Here is a 20,353-nt window from a genome sequence, read left to right on the forward strand (position 1 = left end):
CAGCACATCCAAGTTATTATCACACCATAACACACAGAGGTTTGCAAGTTGGAGCATAGTGATCTTTTGACAATTGTTCTTTTTAATTCAGAATCACAGGTATAGATATGTTGCATTCTTATCCCCATGTTTTAGAAGGGTTTTTTTCTTCCATCATCCAGCAATGTAATTCCTGTTTTTGTTAACTGGGTAAGATATGTTTCAGGCTGCTTCTTTTCCTCCTGTTTGATGGTCTGAATGTCTCAAATACAAATTTCTTTTCTGATGGAAAATTATTAAAACCAAAAATCTCTTGTTCAGTGCAGAGAAACAAACTTGCAGGTATTCCGTCTTTAAAAAAAAAAAAAAAATTAAACCATCTACAACTTCTCCAGATATTGTCTCTTTTCTATAGTTTCAGCTTCTACTTTGTATCTACCTTTACCCTACTTTTGCCCTGAGCTTGGAATTCACAAGGCAGCAATTCCAACACAGATTATACTTGGTCTCAAGATAAAAACTTGTTAAAAAGCTCCATGCAACTCTAATTCACCAATGAGGACTGTGGAAGGTAGTAGTTGCTCCACCCATTATCCAAAACCCAGTCAGAACATTTGAGAAAATCAGCAGCCTCCTCTTTCTGACACACACACAAACAGACAAAAAGATCTTTTTTAGTTGCTGAACAGTGTTGTTGTTTCAGGGTCCCAGTACTGATGGTAAACAAATAATCATTGTTTTCTAAACAGTGTCTTTTGTCTTTCATGTTTCTTCCATCCTGATCCATGAACATCACTTATTCATAAGGCATGGGCTGATCTCTGTGCTGATTCATGTGCCTTCAGTAACAGTAGGATTCAGACTGAAATTGAGAATTTTTAGGCTTTCACTCTAGTCTTCTAGGGGAGAAACATTTCTACAACTCTGCCATTATTAATGCTCTTTGTAGGGCAGAAACTTCTGGAGATTTAGGACTGAATCTATTGGTTGCTTGCATGCACGACCTGTAGATAGACATCCATTTGCCCTGTATCTCGTAGGAAGATACACACCTAGGGTTCTCCATGCTCCCAAACCTTGCTTGTCTATCATCTACCCACACTCTGCTGGTCAGACACAAACTGAGCTTCCCAGACTGAACTGGGATGCCTCTGGGACACTGAGTCCTGAAGAACTGGCAAAGGCAGATGTGCAGAGGAAGTTGATGTACAGCATGAATTCTTCCTGAAATTAGTAATTGTATCTAAGACTGTGTAACATTTCTATACCTTGAAATTTCCATCAAACAACAGCATCTTCTTTAGCAATTAGTTCTGGAAGCAAAAATATAGCTAATGTGAAGATTTTATGTTGGCCAGTACAATCCCAATTCATATCTGTTTTGTCAGTTGTTTCACAGAAACTAAAAGTATGTCAAAGAAACTAAACCTAACAAAATTAAAATATATTTTCTTCTAAATGAAAAAAAATCTACGTTTTATTTCATCTTTTTATGATCTGTAAAATCAAAGGGTGGATAAAAAGTACTATTTAGAGGCAATGTCTCTTTACACCATGAGAGAACTGTCTATAAACGTGACTCAGTCTGGAGGAATGAGACAGAAACAGAGCTAGGGAGAGCTAACAGTCTTTCCTCTCTCCCTCCTTTAGGAGCAGGCAACCTACGCCTGTGTCTTAAGCAGTACTGAAGGAGGGAAGCTGCCCTAAGCCCAAAGAGATGTCCTGATGCAAAGTGCTCTTTCCCACTTGAACTCTGGAAAAAGGAGGCACACTTGTTCCTGTTTATTACCTCCTCCTCCTCCCTGTTAGAGGGAAGGGCTGTCCCCCCTTCTCTCCTGTACTGTTGTTCCTTTGAAGAGTTTTGCAGAGCAAGATAACCAATTACCCAGGCTGCAAGTTGCTAAATAGTAAATCTGCTGCTGCTGAAATCAATACAGTGCAATTAGTTTTATGTAGAATATTTTTATTATTACATTGACAGTCTCTGTTAAATTAACCTGGGCAGTCCAAGCACATTCCCAAGGAATAAATCTCTTTTCCTACACTACACACAGTAATGGGAGGAGGGGAAGAAACTCAGAAAGACTTTGTTTTCTGTTGGGGAGGTAAAGGTTTCAATTACCAATTTGTAAGGTACAGGAAGGTATGTATGCCATAGGCAATGATTGGATATTCAAAACTATCTGTAATTCTTTTCCATGGGATACTTACTGTTGAGTAAACTCTGACTGCTGGACAGGCCTGTTGTGGGTTGAGAAGAGTGACTGGGAGGTATTTGTCTGGATGGCAACTGCTAGTAATTAATACTTGCTGTGGTGCTCTTTCTTGTTATCTTTGCAAACTTGGAGTCATTGACTGTAAGGGATTTATGAGTTGCCCTGGTTCCAGGCTCTTCCAGCAAGTGGTGCTTCAGGGAGCCAAGAAGAAGCAGAGCTCGAAAGGCAGGAGTGCACTCCTTCGCATTTCCCCTGCATGTGTTTATAAAGTGTAGCGTGGGAAGAACACACAAACGGGTCGTCAGTGTTTATGCTGAAGGCTTCAAGGGTATGTGGTCTGTAGCCAAAGCTGCTTTGTGGACACTGAGCTCTGTGTGCCAGTAGAGGAGACGGAGATACTTGTGGCTTATAGCTTTGTGGTTGAGGTTTTGAGTTTCCTTGGCCATATGCCAGCCAGGCTTCGAAGATGGCCAACAAAGATCTTCAGGTATAAAAGTGCACCTACACATATGCGCGTCTAAACACGAACATGCACACTCATGCATACACATACAGAAACTGCTGAGGGAAACAAGACTGACTCTGTCCTTTTTAAGCCCTTTGTCCAGCTGCTTATGGCGTTACCAGCCTGCCCCTAAGGCTGCTGTGGTTCCGCATTCCCACGGGTGATTGCCAAACCCAGCGCGCTCTGTCTGCTTGCACTATTTGCTATGTCCTGCAACAAGGTGCTGCTGGATGGATCTTTTCAGCTCCAGTCCTTGGAGTATCCCTGTTAAGGGACACCGAAGAGTTCATTCCTTTTGCCCAAGTGATGCAAAAGCAGTTAAACATGATTCAGAACTGGGGATGGAATCTTGAATTCTCTTTTACAGCCTCAGGGATTTGTGATTTGGGCCTGTCTGCTCAAGATATTATGCAAATAGAGAGATAGGGAGTCCTGGTATGAAAGGATTAAATAAATGTTCATCTCTTTTCCCATGCTCTGGAAGTAGAAGCACCTCTAATATTAACAGAGAAACAAAGTTCATATAACTTGTTCACAAAAATTAGGGGATTTGGTTTAGAAGAGTTTGGATTTTTCATTGCTAGTCATCTGTTTGACAAGATATATCTCCTTTTTCTGTCCATGGTATTTTTGCAGTTTATAACGATCAGTTGCACTGTTTCTGAAGAAAAAAAATAAATTGTTGCTGTAAACAAGTACTGCTTTTGCACTGCTCCCAAATTCATAATTCCCACCACTGGATTGGTGAATGGCCTTTTCTGCTAAGTGGTCGGGTGTAATTGCTCCCTGACTGAACAATTTAGGATTCTTCCATGTACTCAGCATCTACGTGGACACACATGCATGAACATATACATACATATACACAAGTGAATATATAATTTACCACCAAAAATGAGGCACACCGCTGAATTCAGCACCAGGTATGTTTTAATGCACCTTCCTCCTTTGCCTCAGGGGGATTCTGAAGCATGGGTTTAGATGACCGATGTTCAAGTGATAGAACCAGGAAAAATGTGTCATTGTTAAATTAAACAGGGCCTTTGTCTTGCCTTTGACTCTGCTGAGGACAAATCCATGTTCCCTTCACAAGAACAAGGAGCAGAAACAGAGTCATGTGCAAATAATGAAAGAATCATTGCAGACTGTTTGGGAGGGTGTCTCTAGGTAAATGGGGAATATATTCACAGGCATTGTTTGCTGCTAGTGTTCACAATGCCCTTTGTCTTCTGCAAATGTTATTGCAATTAAAATCTGGCTCAGCCAAATGAAGTGAATCAGACAGTGCCTAGTTACAAGAATATTTGGAATGAATAATATTTGGCATAATTTCTGAAGGCTGACAGTTATGAAACCTCTTCCTTTTACAGAAGGCCTTTGCATCTCTCTATTATTTATATTCTTTTACTGGCCAGCCAAAATATGAACTTGATTCAGCTAGGAAAGCAGCATTCTCCAGCACATACTCATAGGTATGTGAGCATAAGCATAGTATACTTATGTATTGCTTATTGGAAACCCACAGGATGAAACAAGGGCATGTCTGTCTGGGGTGTACATCAGACTCCCTTCTTTGCCTGCCACAGAATGTGCCTCCAAGCCAGCACAAAAATCGAATTCCCAGGACCAAAGATAACATTTTTCCCCATTTAACATGGAACTATAAAGTGGATTCCACAAGAGGGAGCTAGAAAACAAATAATCTCAAATAATCTTTCATGAAGCAGGCTATTAAAATCTTTACAGAAGAAAGTGGAGGACGTGCTACATGTGTCCCTTATCGACCAGAAAAGGTGGCTGAGTTGCCGTTGCATCAAGTCTCCCACTATGATGGCTCTTCGTTGTATGGGAACATCAAGTCGTGCTTCAGGGCTTTGTAAAGACTGACAAAGGATTCAGCCCAAGCGTCTTTTTGGTGCCCCTGGGACTGAGCAGCCCTGTAGGCCGTGTAGACCATGGTCAGCACTGTCCTTTCAAAGTCTTCTTTCTTGAGGACCCTTGGGTAGGAAGACAGCCTGCTACTCAGCCTGCGGATCTCTGTGATGCTCTTGGGGATAATCTCATTGCAGATGGTGTCAAACTCAGCAGCCTTCCTCAGTGAAGCGAGCTCCTCGTCTTTGATGGAGATCCTCTGATGTTTGTCAATGTCAAGCTCAGCTAAAAGAAACTGGTACAAAATCAGAACACAGAAAGCTATTTATCTTCTCCAAGAGACTCTAGGCAGAGTAAATGTGAATTAACAACATGTCCTTAGGTCTTTACTTTAGGTCAAATGGCGACAAAACTCATTGCACTGGCTGGAGTTGAGGCAGACCAGAAAGCCTCTATGTGAACGCTGGACTCCTGTGTTACCTACCTGGGAAAATTAGAGACAGGCTATGGGGAAAGGAGGGAGGCAAAGGAAAAAGCAGGTAGTCTTCTGTTGTCCAAAACAAGTAGGGGTTCCTGCTGGTGCCACATGGGGATTAGAGAGATGGAGGCAGCAGCACATCTGGGAAAGGTCGTTTACCCTGCTAGGGATAGCGGTGGTGGCGTAGCCCTGTGTGAGAGAGCACAGCAGTGGCTTCCCAGCCCATCTCCCCTGCTTGGATATCCAATCCCAGTTTTGGAAGGCGTGGGATAGATAGATTTGACCCACGCACCTTCTTCAGGTGGGACACTTTCCTTTATGACACTGTTCCAGACTGTGCATTACATCTGCAGTCTCCACTGCTGTGAAAGAGAGGACCGGAATCATTTTCAAGTGAAACAGTCATGCCCTTCTCATTACTTTGCAATGACTGATACTTGTGGCCTTAATGATTTGAACAAATAATTTGCAACTGAGACTTAGACCAAAGAATTTAAATGCATTGTGTTGTTAATACATAACTGTTCTGGAAGAAAGTTGCTTTCAGTGGAATGCCATTTGCTCTGCTTTTCACTTTGCCTGTCAATGAGCTAGAACCCACATTTGAGGTACTGCAAGCAACTGCTGCCTGCTTAAGTGCTGAAAGAGCCGAGTTTGTCATATATATATGCCTGTTCCCTCCCTTCTGCTGAGCTTTTACACGGTCAGCAATGGGTTTACTGCTGGGATGAGTAAAAGACACATAATGGTTAGCCCCAACATGGACAATAACCCCTGTCTTGGTTAGGGCTTAAGGTACCATCTTCTCCCAAATACTGAACCTCATAAAGCAGGACCACATCTTCCAGCGAGTTCTGTAGCACTGGGTTAAGGAAGGCAGCTGAGGACCTCTTGAATCGCTGAGCAGCTGGGAAAAGCATGGCTGGAAAATAATAATGGGAAAAGAGGAGTTCCATAAGGCAGCAGAGAAAAGAGGAAGCACGTTTCAATACTAGATTCAACCAAAGAACTACCTGTTGCAAAGACTTACTGTACAGAGTGACTTCTCACTGTAAATAAAATGGGCAGCATGGACTGCTTTGACCATAATCTACTAGGGATGGAGGTTAGCTGTTTGTCTGTATCTATACAATATCTAACAGAGAATGCTTTATAATCCAAGCCTGGGACTCTGAGGTGCAGCCACAGTGTAAGGAATAGTAATGATAACAGCAACATCAACATTGCCTGAAATACATGTTCTTCTCCTGTCTGTGCAGGGGGAAATCAATACTGACCCTCAACACAGACTACTTTCTTCAGGCCATTCACCTACTGACACGCGTCTAAGACCCTGCATTTCTCCTGATTTCAGCTGTCTCTCTGCTTAGTTGGTAGAAACAACTCCTCCAGAGAGTAGATCACCTCAGCTGTCCTGGGCATATATGTCTGGAAGGAGTGACCCACCCTTTGGAGACGCCTATGTGTACTTGTTGAGCCTGTTACCAGCTTAGACAAGACAGCTGCATTCAATAAGGTGAATCTGAATTTATTATGACTTTAATACTTCACAGTGTTATAGCTAGAAACAACAAAGTGTGCTATGATCAGGTATTTATTCACCACTGTGAAGTGCACTACAGATATTGTCTCAGGGAAATGAGACAGAAAACACAAGTATAGGCCCTGAACTCAACACCCCAGTGAGGTAGATCATCTGTGGAATCAATGACCTGTACAGTCCGGAGTATAGAAAACATCTGATGCTACATTACAGACCACCTAAGTGCTTTGAGTTACTAATTAGGTTACTACCCAGATAACTAGGTACTATTAAAAGGTGTAGGTTCCTTTCAGAGCAGAGAGGAAAAACCCTGTTTTGTTTCATGTTAAAGGTATATGATTCAGATGTTGATGTTTAGGGAACCATAGTTTAGCTTTGTTGGATTTTTTCTAATAATCAGGAACAGGAAGTGTTTTTTTAAAGCTGTATTTATGTGACTATTGGTACCTTTCCTCATAAACTTCACTTCTCAACTGTAGCTGTTATTTACCAATAGATAAACTTGGCAAACAGTTTAGACTTTGTTAAAGTTTGACTTGTCAATGATATTTAAGTTCAAGTAATGCAAGGAAAAAGAAACCAGGCCCTCAGACACCATGTTAATTAGGACCTTTACTATCTAGCATGAAGAAAATTAACTGGGATAATACCAGCTATGAAGTAATTAATGCTTGACCCAACAAAGGATGTTTCGGCCTTGAATTAGCTAGTGAATATAGTATAGGTAAAATATTTTGTTGAATTGCAATAAACATACTGCAGCTGGGTACTACTAATTCCAAATGCATCCTGCAGGGATGGGTTTCAGTATTTTGGTAAGCCACCTACAGAGCTAAGTGTTTCTCCTTGAATCCATGAGAGTTTAGATTAAAACTTGTTTAAATAACCAAGTAGTACTTGCAGGTTATATGACTAAAAGCCTGAAGGATTGAATGCACGAAGTAAAAGAACAGAGGTGTTGAAAATTATTTGGTCTCTGCATTAGCCTTTCCCCAGCATGAAGACTTTATGACCCGAGCATCTTGCCTGGCCCAGCTGAGGAGGTGGTGAGTTTGTGAAAGACCACAGGCTGCCTGCAGGTTCTGCTCTGTGAGAGTTTGCCTGGCTGACCCCAGGCAACTGGGGCTATACCCATTTTCTCCTGCTGCTCCGTTACTGATGTTCACCCCTCTTGCTCAGAGCTTTGCTGAGACACATTGGAGCTATCCATCTTTCGCTCTGGCAATTCGAGAATGCAATCAAGTGCATGTGAAGCACTTGAAACTTCAAGCACTAATTGCTGAGTAATTAAAACTTTTATTACCGGGCAATTAAAAGTCTAATTACTAGGCAGCTGGCAGAAATCCAGTCCATAACGATGACCATTCATTTTTATCTCTTTTAGATGCCCTTTCAGTGGAAATGGCCTCAGAGTGCGGAATACCTCTACATATGCAGATGGTTTACATCTCAAATATTCCCTGAGCCATGGAAAAGGTGTCTATGGCATCTTGCTTCAGTGCTGTCACGCTTATTGTCATCACACTGTTCGATTTATCTTTCAGGCCAAGTGCAGATTCCTACCAAGGAGCTGAGTTAGGAGATTCAGCCCATCACCACTCACCCAGAAAAGCCTCAGTGAAGGGCTCACACAAAAATGAATGCCGCATTATTGATTTAGTACTGACCCATTTGTTGAATCACAGGTAACAGCTCAGAAAGCAGCTGGGTTTTTCTACCCAGCTCTTCCCCGGATGACAGGGATTAGATCAGGAGATTCAAAGGGACAAGAACCTGAGCTGCTATATTGTGAGAAAGGACTTTGCCTGCGTATCAGAAGCATGCCATGCTCTTTAGGGACCAGGCTAGCACTGGTTCCCTGATCTCATTATCTTGTTCCCAAAACATATCAAACTTTGTTACAGTTCTTACAGACTCTACTCGTTCAGAGCTCATTTGTCATGGTGATCTGATTTTCCCAATCCACATTTTATTTCGGTCCTTCCCTTTCTCTCTCTTCCTGCACAAGTCAAATCCTTCCACTGTCACTCCCTCCACAGTCCTCTCCATGAGTTCATGAGTTCCTCTGAGATTGTATGAGCATTTAGAGCAAGCATTCTTTGATTTTCATTACCCTGATTTAACACACGTGTAAGTTAGGCACAAAAGCTGAGGTAGAGGGAGATTTACAGCCAGTTTCTGCATTTAGTGATTCCAAATTCCACTTGAAACTTTTCTGCTGACTTTGCTTCTTCCTGCATTTACTTCCATTTCTGACATGAGTTAGCTGGGCAGTAGTAAAGAACATCAGAGGAGTATCACTCTGACTTACATCTCATTACTATTTTCTTCCCCAAGGGAGTTCTCTGTAAGGCTATAAAGCAATTATTTCATAGAAAGATGCAGAGCAATGTGCACATTTTACGGTGATATTGCAGATAATTCATTTCAATGGTGGTAGCCATAAATGTCTGAGGAGCAAAGATCCATAACCAGTGTTGATGGAGAAAGCCCAATGCAATGATCTCTGAAATCAGTGGAGAGACACCTATTGATTTATTGCTTTTACTTCTCTTACAAATGCGTCAAGACATCTCCAAGGGACATGTGGGTGCTTCTGTCCTAAGGGTGAACAGTCACATAACAAAAAGCTTATGATCCACTGAGGTGAGGTAGGAAAAGTAAGGTTTTGATTATCTTTACTGAAAACACTTTCTATTATATGTCTGTGTACTATCAGACTCATCCTCTTTCAAATCCCTTCTTCAGAGGGGCCTTAGGAATGCTCCCTGATCTGACCTCCCTCGCTGCCCACTGAGGCCTCAGGGCTGGTGGTGGATGGGAGAAGCCTGCCTTAGCCAAGCCACCCACTCCCAGCCGACCTGCCTGACCCTGAACAGCCTCCTCCTGTGCCCTGGAGTGCATTGCTGCTTGTGCCTGAAGATGGCAGGCAGCCAACAAGTCTAGTCCTAAGGGTGGCTAAAAATGCCCATCAAAATGTGCTCAGGAGTTTTCTGCACTGCTCACTGCAGGAGTCCATCCGGTCTCCTACAGCTCTGTAGACTCAACTCTGCTTCTCCTTAAGGGCTACTCTGGGTTTTAACCAAAAGATGCAGCAGTGTTTGCTAACTCGTTGGCCTGCTTCTAACTATTTAGCTCATGACAGCTTAGAAATTTCTTTACGGTTGAAACATAACATCACAGCTGAGGCTGACAATAGCTTTATTTTAAAGATGCTTTCATCTTTGTTAAGAACTGTGCCAGAATTTTCTGGAGGACCCCATTAGCCACATGATAAACACTTGTGATCCTCTCACAGGTTTTCCATGCGGATTCACTGGTGAGGGTAGAGATGCCTGGTTTTGCTTTCCAGTCCATGCTCCTGCTCATGATTTCCCAATTGCTGCCTGTGATGTGTTTGCTCAGTAAGTACAGAGTGTAGCTGCAGGAGTGCTCAATTATTTGTGCATCGTCAATACCCTTGTCTTCTCCTACAAAAAGATATGAAGCCAAGAGCATGAATCAGGCCCTGCGCAGGCCATCGCTCCAAAGCACGTACAGCTCCCTGGGGCTCCAGGACATGAACATAATTTAACTGGGGTCATGACTCAGTAGGAATTATTTTGATTGACTTCAGAGGCATGGAAAAGAGCTATCTCATTGTGTCAGTGGGACTTCTTTCATGAAGGACAGGAGGAGCAGAGGAACAAGAAGGACTTGTGGGCCAAAACTCCTGACCCCATGCAAGCAAGGCAAAGCAGAGACACCTATTGTCACAGTGAAAGGCAGTGGCCCAGCTGGAGTTGTCCTATAAGCTAAATTCAGTCAGTAGGCTGCCAGTTGTGTCCTCCTGTCTTAGATTACTAGGGCCTGACTCTAAAGAAACTCATGGAAATCATTTCTTTGGGCACCGCTGGCTTTCTGGGACCAGCCCCCTATTTCTGGGAGTATAAGGCAGGGAGCAGTTGCACAGGTAGCAGCAGATCCTGTTCAGTGATGGACCTAGGAAGGAAAACCAATCCCTGGAACTCCTTTATGTGTTCGCCAGCAGTTGTAGCAGGCATTAATAGCGTCTGCAAAACCATATCCTCTCAAACCACCACAATGGCCTTTTTACTGCAAGCTCACAGCCACCCCTTAGTAGTGAGAAACTGCCACCAGATCAGCAGTACATCCAGCTTGATCCCTCACAGCAAAAGTTTCCTTTTCCTGCTCAAACCTTTTGAAGTCAGGACTCCTAGACCTCAATAGAAAGAAGTTAATAGATCCCAAATTATGATGACAGCAATTTCTCCCTATTTGGCTTTATCTCATTGGCAAAGCAGGGAATAAAAGCGTTGTTCAGTTTTTCAGTGTTCTGGGTGCATTTCTGCATGGAAACAAATGTGCATGCTGCTCCCTAAATGAAAGGAAAGGAAAACGAAAATGTAAAACTTTATAGGTTACTGTTTATGAAGGCATGGTTAAAGTATGGAAAGCATTTTTTTATAAATTCATTGGCTATTGTTGTTTTATTCTGTCCTATAACAAGCCCAGAGAAACAGAGCATTTGATTTATACTCCAGTGGTGTGAATTTTTTCCTAGTCTAAACATCACATGACTAGAAAAGGAAATAAATAAAAAAATCCGTGGCCATGCTCAGCCTTTTTTTTTTTTTTTTTTAATTCCAGCTTCTGCAACAGTCAAAAAAGCCATCTCCTGGGCCAGATGCATTACCCTTTTAAGTTGCTGTTAGTCAGCCTGGCGCATATGCTGATTCCACTAGTGAGCTGGAAATTTTCCTTGTGTCATGACATTTTTCTCTAACCTGCCTGGAATTTGCACTAAATGGATCTCAGCACACCCAGAGGCTCCTGTCAAGAGAAAAAAATTGTTGATTACCTGAAAACAGATTTTCTCACTAGCACTGACTTCTCTGAAAGAGGAAGATCACGGAATCACGGAATCACGGAATCTTCAGAGTTGGAAGGGACCTCTAGACATCATCTAGTCCAACTCCCCTGCTAGAGCAGGGTTGCCTAAAGCACATCCCTCAGGGCTGCATCCAGGCGGGTCTTGAAAATCTCCAGAGAAGGGGACTCCACAACCTCCCTGGGCAGCCTGTTCCAGTGCTCTGTCACCCTCACTGTAAAGAAGTTTTTCCGTGTATTTGAACGGAACTTCCTATGTTCTAGCTTGTGCCCATTGCCCCTTGTCCTGTCGCTGGGAACCATTGAAAAGAGCCTGGCTCCGTCCTCCTTAAATCCACCCTTTAGATACTTGTAAACATTAATCAGGTCCCCCCTCAACCTTCTCTTCTCCATGCTAAAGAGTCCCAGCTCTTTCAGCCTTTCCTCATAAGGGAGGTGCTCCAGTCCCACAATCATCTTGGTTGCCCTTCGCTGGACTCGCTCCAGTAGTTCCCTGTCCCTCTTGAACTGGGGAGCCCAGAACTGGACACAGTACTCCAGTTGTGGCCTCACCAGTGCAGAGTAGAGGGGAAGAATGACCTCCCTCGACCTACTGGCCACAGTCTTCCCTATGCAGCCCAGGATGCCATTGGCCTTCTTGGCGACAAGGGCGCACTGCTGGCTCATGGATAATTTGCTGTCTACCAGGACCCCCAGGTCCTTCTCCTCAGAGCTGCTTCCCAGCATGTCCGCCCCTAACCTATACTGGTGTTTGGCATTCTTCCTTCCCAGGTGCAGGACCCTACACTTGCTTTTGTTGAACCTCATTAGGTTCTTCTCTGCCCAGCTCTCCAGCCTGTCCAGGTCACGCTGGATGGCAGCACGGCCCTCTGGAGTGTCGGCCACCCCTCCCAGCTTGGTATCATCAGCAAACTTGCTGAGGATACACTCTGTCCCCTCATCTAGGTCATTAATGAATATATTGAACAAAATTGGTCCAAGTATTGACCCCTGAGGGACACCACTCGTTACAGGCCTCCAACTGGACTCTGTGCCGCTGATCACAACCCTCTGGGTTCTGTCACTCAGCCAGCTCTCGATCCACCTCACTGTCACCTCGTCTAGCCCATACTTCCTCAGCTTCCTAATGAGGATGTTATGGGAGACAGTGTCAAAAGCCTTGCTAAGGTCAAGGTAGATGACATCTACGGCTCTCCCCTCATCCAGCCAACCCGTTATAACATCATAGAAGGCTATCAGATTGGTCAGGCATGATTTGCCCTTGGTAAATCCATGCTGACCACTTCCAATAACTTCCTGTTCCTCTATGTGTTTGGAGACAACATCCAGAATGAGTCGCTCCATTACCTTCCCAGGGACAGAGGTGAGACTAACCGGCCTGTAGTTCCCTGGGTCCTCCTTCTTGCCTTTTTTGAAGATTGGAGTGACGTTAACCTTCCTCCAGTCCTCAGGCACCTCTCCTGTTCCCCATGACCTTGCAAAGACAATGGAGAGTGGTCTAGCGATAACATCTGCCAGCTCTCTCAGCACTCGTGGGTGCATCCCATCAGGGCCCATGGATTTATGAATGTCCAGCTTGGCCAAGTGGTCTCTGACCCGGTCCTCCTCAACTAAGGGAAAATCTTCCTCTCTCCAGATGATTCTTCAAGATGAATTCAAGCATTTTGCAAAGCAAATGAACTCAGCATTTTCCACAAGATGATTGTATAGGCAGATGCAGCAACCATTATAATGCCATGCAAAAATTATAAGTGATCTAGGCTGGCTGAACCTATTTTGTTGCAGAGACTGCTGGGAAGTTCCTAGAAATCATTGTTGCTTTGGATCTCAGGGCAAATGCCTGAAAAGCTCACAAGAGGATTTTCTTTAATAGTGTACAGGAAGCATCGTTTTGAACTCAGACTCTACACTTCTCCTTGACCATGCACTGCAAAAGAGAAGAGGACATGAGTGTCAAAGTTTGCATATCAAAGCCTTGATAAAGGCTTTTTGTTTCATATTCCTCTTTGATCACCTTGCTTGTGAGGGTTTACAACCAGACCAGAAGTATATTTTATACCTAAAGTTTTATTTCTGTCAGGCGAGTCTTTGTTGGATCGTTAAGCTGAGATGCTCCACTGCTGGAGTAACAATTCACTATCACCAGTTTACTGCCTCAGGCTAACTGTGAAAGATCTCTCCTTACCATCCTACAGTCAGTCAAAGTCATTAAATATTTTGCTGCCCTGAGCAACTACCTGCTTTCTGCCTGCAGCAGATCTTGGCACCAGAAGCATTGCTTCCTCCAGAGTGAAGTGGTGTTGACCTATGAGAGGTGTGTGGTGGGCAGTGAAAGTAGGAACGTAAATCACAAAAGGTGCAGTGTTAATAAGTGATGAACAGGTTTCATGCCCAGTAATGCCATCCTTCTTTACTTCTTGTCCTGCCCTTGCCTTATCCCCAGAAAGATGTGTGTTCACCATCTGCAATGTGTTTATACTGCCCTGGGCCTGCAATTGTGGCCAGGGCAGAACCTGAGCTTTGGCTGGCCAGCCCTGCAACACAGTGTGCTCAGGCATAGCTCCTCTATGCTTCCTGACATTTTGCTTTTCTGTATCAAAACTGCTATATTAGAAATGATTGATCACTTTGCCTAGCACAGGAGAAATGAAAAGAGCAAGAAGCTGGAGAAAGACTAAGAGGAATGAAATAAGGGAAACACATACAAAAACCTAGAAAGACAAGGAAAAAACACTGCAGTGCTATAGGCTAGCTTCTGAAACTTGTATCTGGAATTGCAGTTACTTACATAAGTAGCTCCCATGACAACAAGAGCAATGCAAAGGCTTGTGCATTCCAACTTTAATACATTCAAATCTCCATTATTGGGATATTAAATCCCAATGCCCCTTAGGAGAACACAGCAGTGGGGTGGAGAAGACATTTTAATTACAAACTAACGTGAACTAGCACATTTTTAAAAGCAGCTACCAAGAGAATTCACCTCTTTTTACTTTCAGCTCCATATCCTTACTCTCTTAGCTCCTAAGGCTAAAATTAATAGCGGCAATGGTCTCTCTTTATTCCTGCCTGCTGGCTAAAAGTGAAAATAGATATTTGTTTCTTCTTTAGTTATAAAAGGAATAGAATTATAGAATGGTTGGGTTGGAAGGGACCTTAAAGATCATCTTGTTCCAAACCCCTTGCCATGGGCAGGGACACTTTCCACTAGACCAGGCTACTCAAAGCCCCATCCAATATATTTAATAATATCTAATCTAAATCTCCCCTCTTTCAGTTTAAAACCATTACCCATCATCCTATCACTACACTCCCTGATAAAAAGTCCCTCCCCATCTTTCCTGTAGGCCCCCTTTAGGTACTGGAAGGCCACTATAATGTCTCCCTGGAGCCTTCTCTTCTTCAGGCTGAACAACCACGACTCTCTCAGGGTGTCTTCATAGGAGAGGTGCTCCAGCCCTCTCATCATCTTTGTGGCCCTCCACTGGACTCATTCCAACAGGTCCATGTCCTTCTTATGTTGGAGGCTTCAGAGCTGGACGCAATACTCCAGGTGCAGTCTCATGAGAGCAGAGCAGAGGGGCAGACTCACTTCCCTGAACCTTCTGGCCATGCTTGTTTTGATGCAGCCCAGGATGCAGTTGGCTTTCTAAGGTGCCAGTGCACATTGCCAGGTCATGTTGAGCTTCTCATCCACCAACACCCCCAAGTCCTTCTCCTCAGGGCTGCTCTCAATCCATTCTCCACCCAGCCTGTATTTGTGCTTAGGATTGCCCTGACCCAGGTACAGGACCTTGCACTCAGCCGTGTTGAACTTTATGAGGTTTGCATGGGCCCGCCTCTCTCAAGCCTGTCCAGGTCCCTCTGGATGGCATCCCTTCCCTCTAGTGTGTCGATCGTGCCACACAGCTTGGTGGCATCAGCAAACTTGCTGAGGGTGCACTCAGTCCCACTGTCCATGTCACTGACAAAGACATTAAACAGCACCAGTCCTGATACCAACCCCTGAGGAACACCACTTGTCACTGGTCTCCACTTGGACATCAAGTTGTTGACAACAACTCTTTGAGTATGGCCATCCAGCCAATTCCTTCCAGAGTGGCCTATCTGTCAAATCCATGTCGCTCCAATTTAGACACAAGGGTGTCGTGCAGGACAGTGTCAAATGCTTTGCACAAGTCCAGGTAGATGATGTCAGTTGCTCTTCCTTTATCCACCAATGCTGTAACCCTGTCATAGAAGGCCACCAAATTTCTCAGACAGATTTGCCCTTAGTGATGGAATGTTGGCTGTCGCAAATAACCTTATTTTCCATGTGCCTTAGCATAGTTTCCAGGAGGATCTGCTCCATGATCTTGCTGGGCACAGAGGTGAGAATGACTGGTCTGTAGTTCCCTGGGTCTTCCTTTTTGTTGAGCACCTCAGCCTTCTCCATATCCAGGGGGACCAGTTCTCCTGTTTCCTTCTGGAGAGGGCCCACATTTTCCCTAGTTTTCCTTCTATCACTGATGTACCTGTAGAAGCTTTTCTTATTACCCTTGACATTCCTGTAAAGATTTAATTCTCTCTGGGCTTTAGCTTTCCTAACCTCGTCCCTGGCTGCTCGGACAATTTCTCTGTATTCCTCCCAGGCTACCTGTCCTTGCTTCCACCCTCTGTAGGCTTCCTTTTTCTGTTTGAGTTTGCCCAAGACCTCCTTGTTCATCCTGACTTCCTCTTTGTTGGGATGCATTGCTCCTGAGCTTGGAGGAAGTGATCCTTGAATAATAACCAGCTTTCTTGGGCCCCTCTTCCCTCCAGGGCTTTATCCCACAATACTCTATGAAACAGATCTCTGATGAGGCCAAAGTCTGCTCTCCTGAAGTCCAGGGTAGCGAGCTTACTGTGCACCCTCCTCTCTCCCCCAAGGCTCCTGAATTCCACTATTTCATGGTCACTGCAGCCAAGGCTGCCCTTGAGCTTCGCATTGCCCACCAGCCCCTTCTTGTTGGTGAGAACAGGTTCCAGCATAGCACATCTCCTCATTGGCTCCTCTATCACTTGGAGAAGGAAGTTATCATCTACGCATTCCAGGAATCTCCTGGATTGCTTATGCCCTGCTATGTTGTCCCTCCAACAGATAACGGGGTGTTGAAGTGTCCTATGAGGACCAGGGCTTGTGAATGCGAGGCTGCTCCTATCTGTCTATAGAGGGCCTCATCCACTCAGTCTTCCTGGTCTGGTGGCCTGCAGCAGACCTCCACTGTAATGTCACCTCTCCCTGCCCTCTTTTTAATGCTGTCTCATAGGCTCTCAGTTGGCTGATTAAAAGAAAAAACCTCTTTCTTGAAAATCTAAGTTTGTCAATAAGAATGTAGAAAGTAGATCTCCCTACAAGAGCTGGCAACAAGCAACATTTTCCTTTGAAAAAAAAATCAGTTGAAACCACTTAGAATTAATAACAGATTGTATTCAATTCCTTAGTTCATCACATAATTAGTTTTTTCAAAGTTACCTTTTACTAATTTATCTCCTTTTTAAGAAACACACATATTCTGAAAGGGTATCTCAGTTCCATAAAACAGAACACATTCAAATCTTCATAAACGTCCTGAGAGGTGTTAGATTAGATTACTGTGCAACAGAGTTTCTATATAAAAACTAGAGTGGTAATAGCCTTTCTAGCTTCTTGACATGAGTAAGACATGTAAAGGTGTATTAGAAGGACCAAAAAAATCTTCTGTTTACAGAAATGGATATTGCTAGAGAAGGAAATGGTGCATCTGAGCCTGTGTTTGTGAAAGGCAGAGGATATTTTTTTCTTTTATGATTTAAGTGAAATTGTTTCAAAGATATGACTAGCATCAACCAACTGAAATAGTCTGAGAATTTAGTCCCTCAGGTGGAATTTCCATTATGACACATTTTCACATGTTCCCAGACAGAAGCAATGTATGCTGTGTTTTCTCTTCCCTTGGTCATAAGGACGGGGTCCCCACCCGGAATTATTTATGCTCACAAAAAAGATGCAGTCAGCCAAGAGAGGTCTTTTACATGTTGGAGTAAAGATGCGGCAGAAGGTGTGGAGAGAGAAAAAATGCACACAGAGAAACTGAAGGAAGGAAGAAGAGAAATATATTGTTATCCTTCAGTTTGCTGCCATATTACCAGGAGCTTGGGACAGGCTATGGTGAACACTATATGAGTGAAGGGCAGCAATAAAAGAAGGAAATACCAACCCTGTTCCACAGGTTTAACACAGGAGCAATAAGCCTCACACAGGAAATTTCAGGCAGAGTTGGGAAATGAAACAGTGCTTTATATCCCTGTCTTCATTGCAGGGTCACATCTCCTTCACTATCTGAGTTGCTCACAGCAGCCCTTATACAAGGGGAAGGCACAAAAAAGTCTAAATTAAACACACTTGAAAATGTTTCTTAGAAATGAACAAGTGAAGGGCTATAATGATGATCCAATCTACTTCCATTTCCCCCAGAAGGGAGCAGAGATGGGAAGGAATGAGAGAGGGGAGACATACAGCTGGAGGTTGGTGTTTTGGTGTTGAGCTGTGGGGAAGGACCTTAGGAGCCGAGCGAAGTGGATGACTCTCCTCTTGAACAACGGAACGACAGGAATGGAAATCAGAGCTCTGCTTCATGGGAGAAGACAGAGCTGCAGCAGTTCCAAGAGCTCTAAGCATCATGCTATTACTGCTCTGAAAGGAAAGCCCTTCGAAACCGAATCTCTCTCTTCGATTCTCTGCCCTTTTTATATTAGCTTCATAGAGCCCAAAGAGGTGGGCTCAAGCCCTGCACCACATCACAGGTATGTATTTATGCAGGGCTGAGACATTGAGCACAGAGGAGACATGTCCAGTAGTTAAGAATGGCCTTTTTACACTCTGTTGTACTTTCTTTTTCTGTCGGGATTCCTTGGTTTCCTGGCAGGCAAAGTCGATTCAGTAGCTAGGGTTTTGCTGAGGCTGACCTAATCACAGCTGCAGCTGCAAGGGGCAGTCCGGCGCGCCTGCCCCACGTCGGCTCTCCCTCCTTCCCTTTGTGCTGACGCCGCTTTGTGCGGCCACACAGTGAGCCAAGCCAGGGATCTGTCTGGTCATGAATGAAGGGAAAAAGCAAATAAAAAAAAGAATAGTAGATTTTATCTGTCTCACTCCCCATCACAGTTGCTATGCCAGCAGCGCTCCTACATGTGAGAAACTCCCATGCAAGTGTGGTCCAGCTGCTCTTAGGATATTTGGTGATGACTCCAGTTTTCAGATGACACAAGGATGGATGTCAGCCCTGGAGAGGAAAAGCAGAAGCCCTTCCTCATGCCTGCACACCCTTGATCAAATCATCAGGCTCATGGTCTCATTTCTGTGGATGGCCACCTCAACTACTGTAGTCATTGCTCCTGCTAGAGGTGAGGATTCGTTGCAGGACTGCTAGTTGCCAAACACTTCTTTCCCTTCTATTCTTACACCCCCCCTGAACATTTAACAGGGTAAATTCAATGGCACAAAGAATATCTAAAATTTATTCCAAGACTGGATGGTGAGAAAGGAATCAAAGGTTCAGTTTGAACCACAGACCTAGCAGAGGCAGTATGAATTTTATTTCACTATCGCAAATGACAGCTCAGATTTTTCAGTCCAGGTATTAACTGTTGTCATTGACTAGTTCTGTAAAAGGTATATTCAGAGATTAGGAACAATATCATGTGCTTTATCTAAACAACCAATACTATGTAGATTTAGGAGCTCTCTTTGAAATTACCTTGCCTTTTTATCTGGGAGAATGGCAATGCCCTACTACATGCTAACAAAGGAATTAGATTTCCATATTGTGATGTCTTCCAGTTCAAACTGTCTGCCTTTTCAGAAAATATGCATTAATGAAACACAATGCATTGGATCACATGAAATTCTGTGCAAGTGGCCAAACTGAAAAAATACGTGGTCGTTCTGACTTTAAAATCTATAGCCATATAATCTGCACATTGAGAAAACAGTGACGGTTTCTTGTTATTGTTGATTAATTTTCCTGTGCTAAATTATCCTGTGGGAACTCTTCCACTGAGATCATGGAGCTGTTAGTTGAGGTGAAGAAAAACACCCTAGACCCTGTAATTATTCACTTAAGTCATATGTGAATAGTTTAAACTAGCAAGTAAATGCAAGTGTTTGATGGTGGATCTGGGAATGGCTATTGAACTGATAACAAACTATTTATTATATTATTCATGTATTAATTGCTCACCCACATACAGTAAGACACACATGAAACAACAAGCTATTCCTTAAACTCACTGGGTATCAATATCGCAGCTCAAAACTGGGGAGGAAAAAACATTATATTGACCATTTCTTCCCCCTCAGATTAGAAATAACCAGCATTGTCTTCCTCTTTCCTTCAAATTCCTGTCTGAGTTGAAATAAATTGTTCGGAGGAGAATACATAAATCACAGTTTTCTGCTTCCTCTGCTGTGGGATTTCACTTGTTCTTCAAAAACAGGGAAACCCCAGCTGCCTTCCCAGCTGTTCATTGAGCTCCAAATGTCAGTGCACCTGCTGGTTTTCTTAATGACACGAATATGTTCTGGATGGAGAAAGAGTATAAATCAGCCTTGCCCGATAAACAAAAAGCAGGAGGATATTGGTCCTTTTTGTGAGGAAATGAGTTATTTCTGGAGACAATGCCTTTCCAAAACATTGTGTGTTTTCTAGTAGTGATGATAAAGACAAGAAGCCTGAGAAAGTAACTCAGAGCTACAGATGGATTCAGGTATGTTTCTGAACTGGACTGTCACAGCTGTTTTGCCACCTGAGCAGAACATGAAGGGTGAAAGCTGTGCTGCATCCCTGGCTAAGAGGCGTGGGAACCACATGTCT

At 43.6% G+C, this 20,353-nt stretch overlaps 1 protein-coding gene across 1 annotated transcript in view; it reads right to left on the reverse strand.

Annotated features, from left to right (window-relative positions):
* Positions 1 to 1,782: 1,782 nt before the first annotated feature.
* FAM180A (family with sequence similarity 180 member A) overlaps positions 1,783 to 20,353 on the reverse strand; it is a 32,101-nt gene continuing 13,530 nt past the window's right edge. Inside the window, exons 2-3 of the mRNA XM_054197493.1 lie at positions 5,872 to 5,972; positions 1,783 to 4,867 (exon numbers count right to left, since the gene is read on the reverse strand). Of these exons, the coding sequence (XP_054053468.1) occupies positions 4,526 to 4,867; positions 5,872 to 5,972 (443 nt within the window). The 3' untranslated portion in view covers positions 1,783 to 4,525. The remainder of the gene's footprint in view (positions 4,868 to 5,871; positions 5,973 to 20,353) is intronic.

The sequence above is a fragment of the Rissa tridactyla genome, chromosome 1 (assembly GCF_028500815.1).
Source record: "Rissa tridactyla isolate bRisTri1 chromosome 1, bRisTri1.patW.cur.20221130, whole genome shotgun sequence".
NCBI classification, from domain to species: Eukaryota; Metazoa; Chordata; class Aves; order Charadriiformes; family Laridae; genus Rissa; species Rissa tridactyla.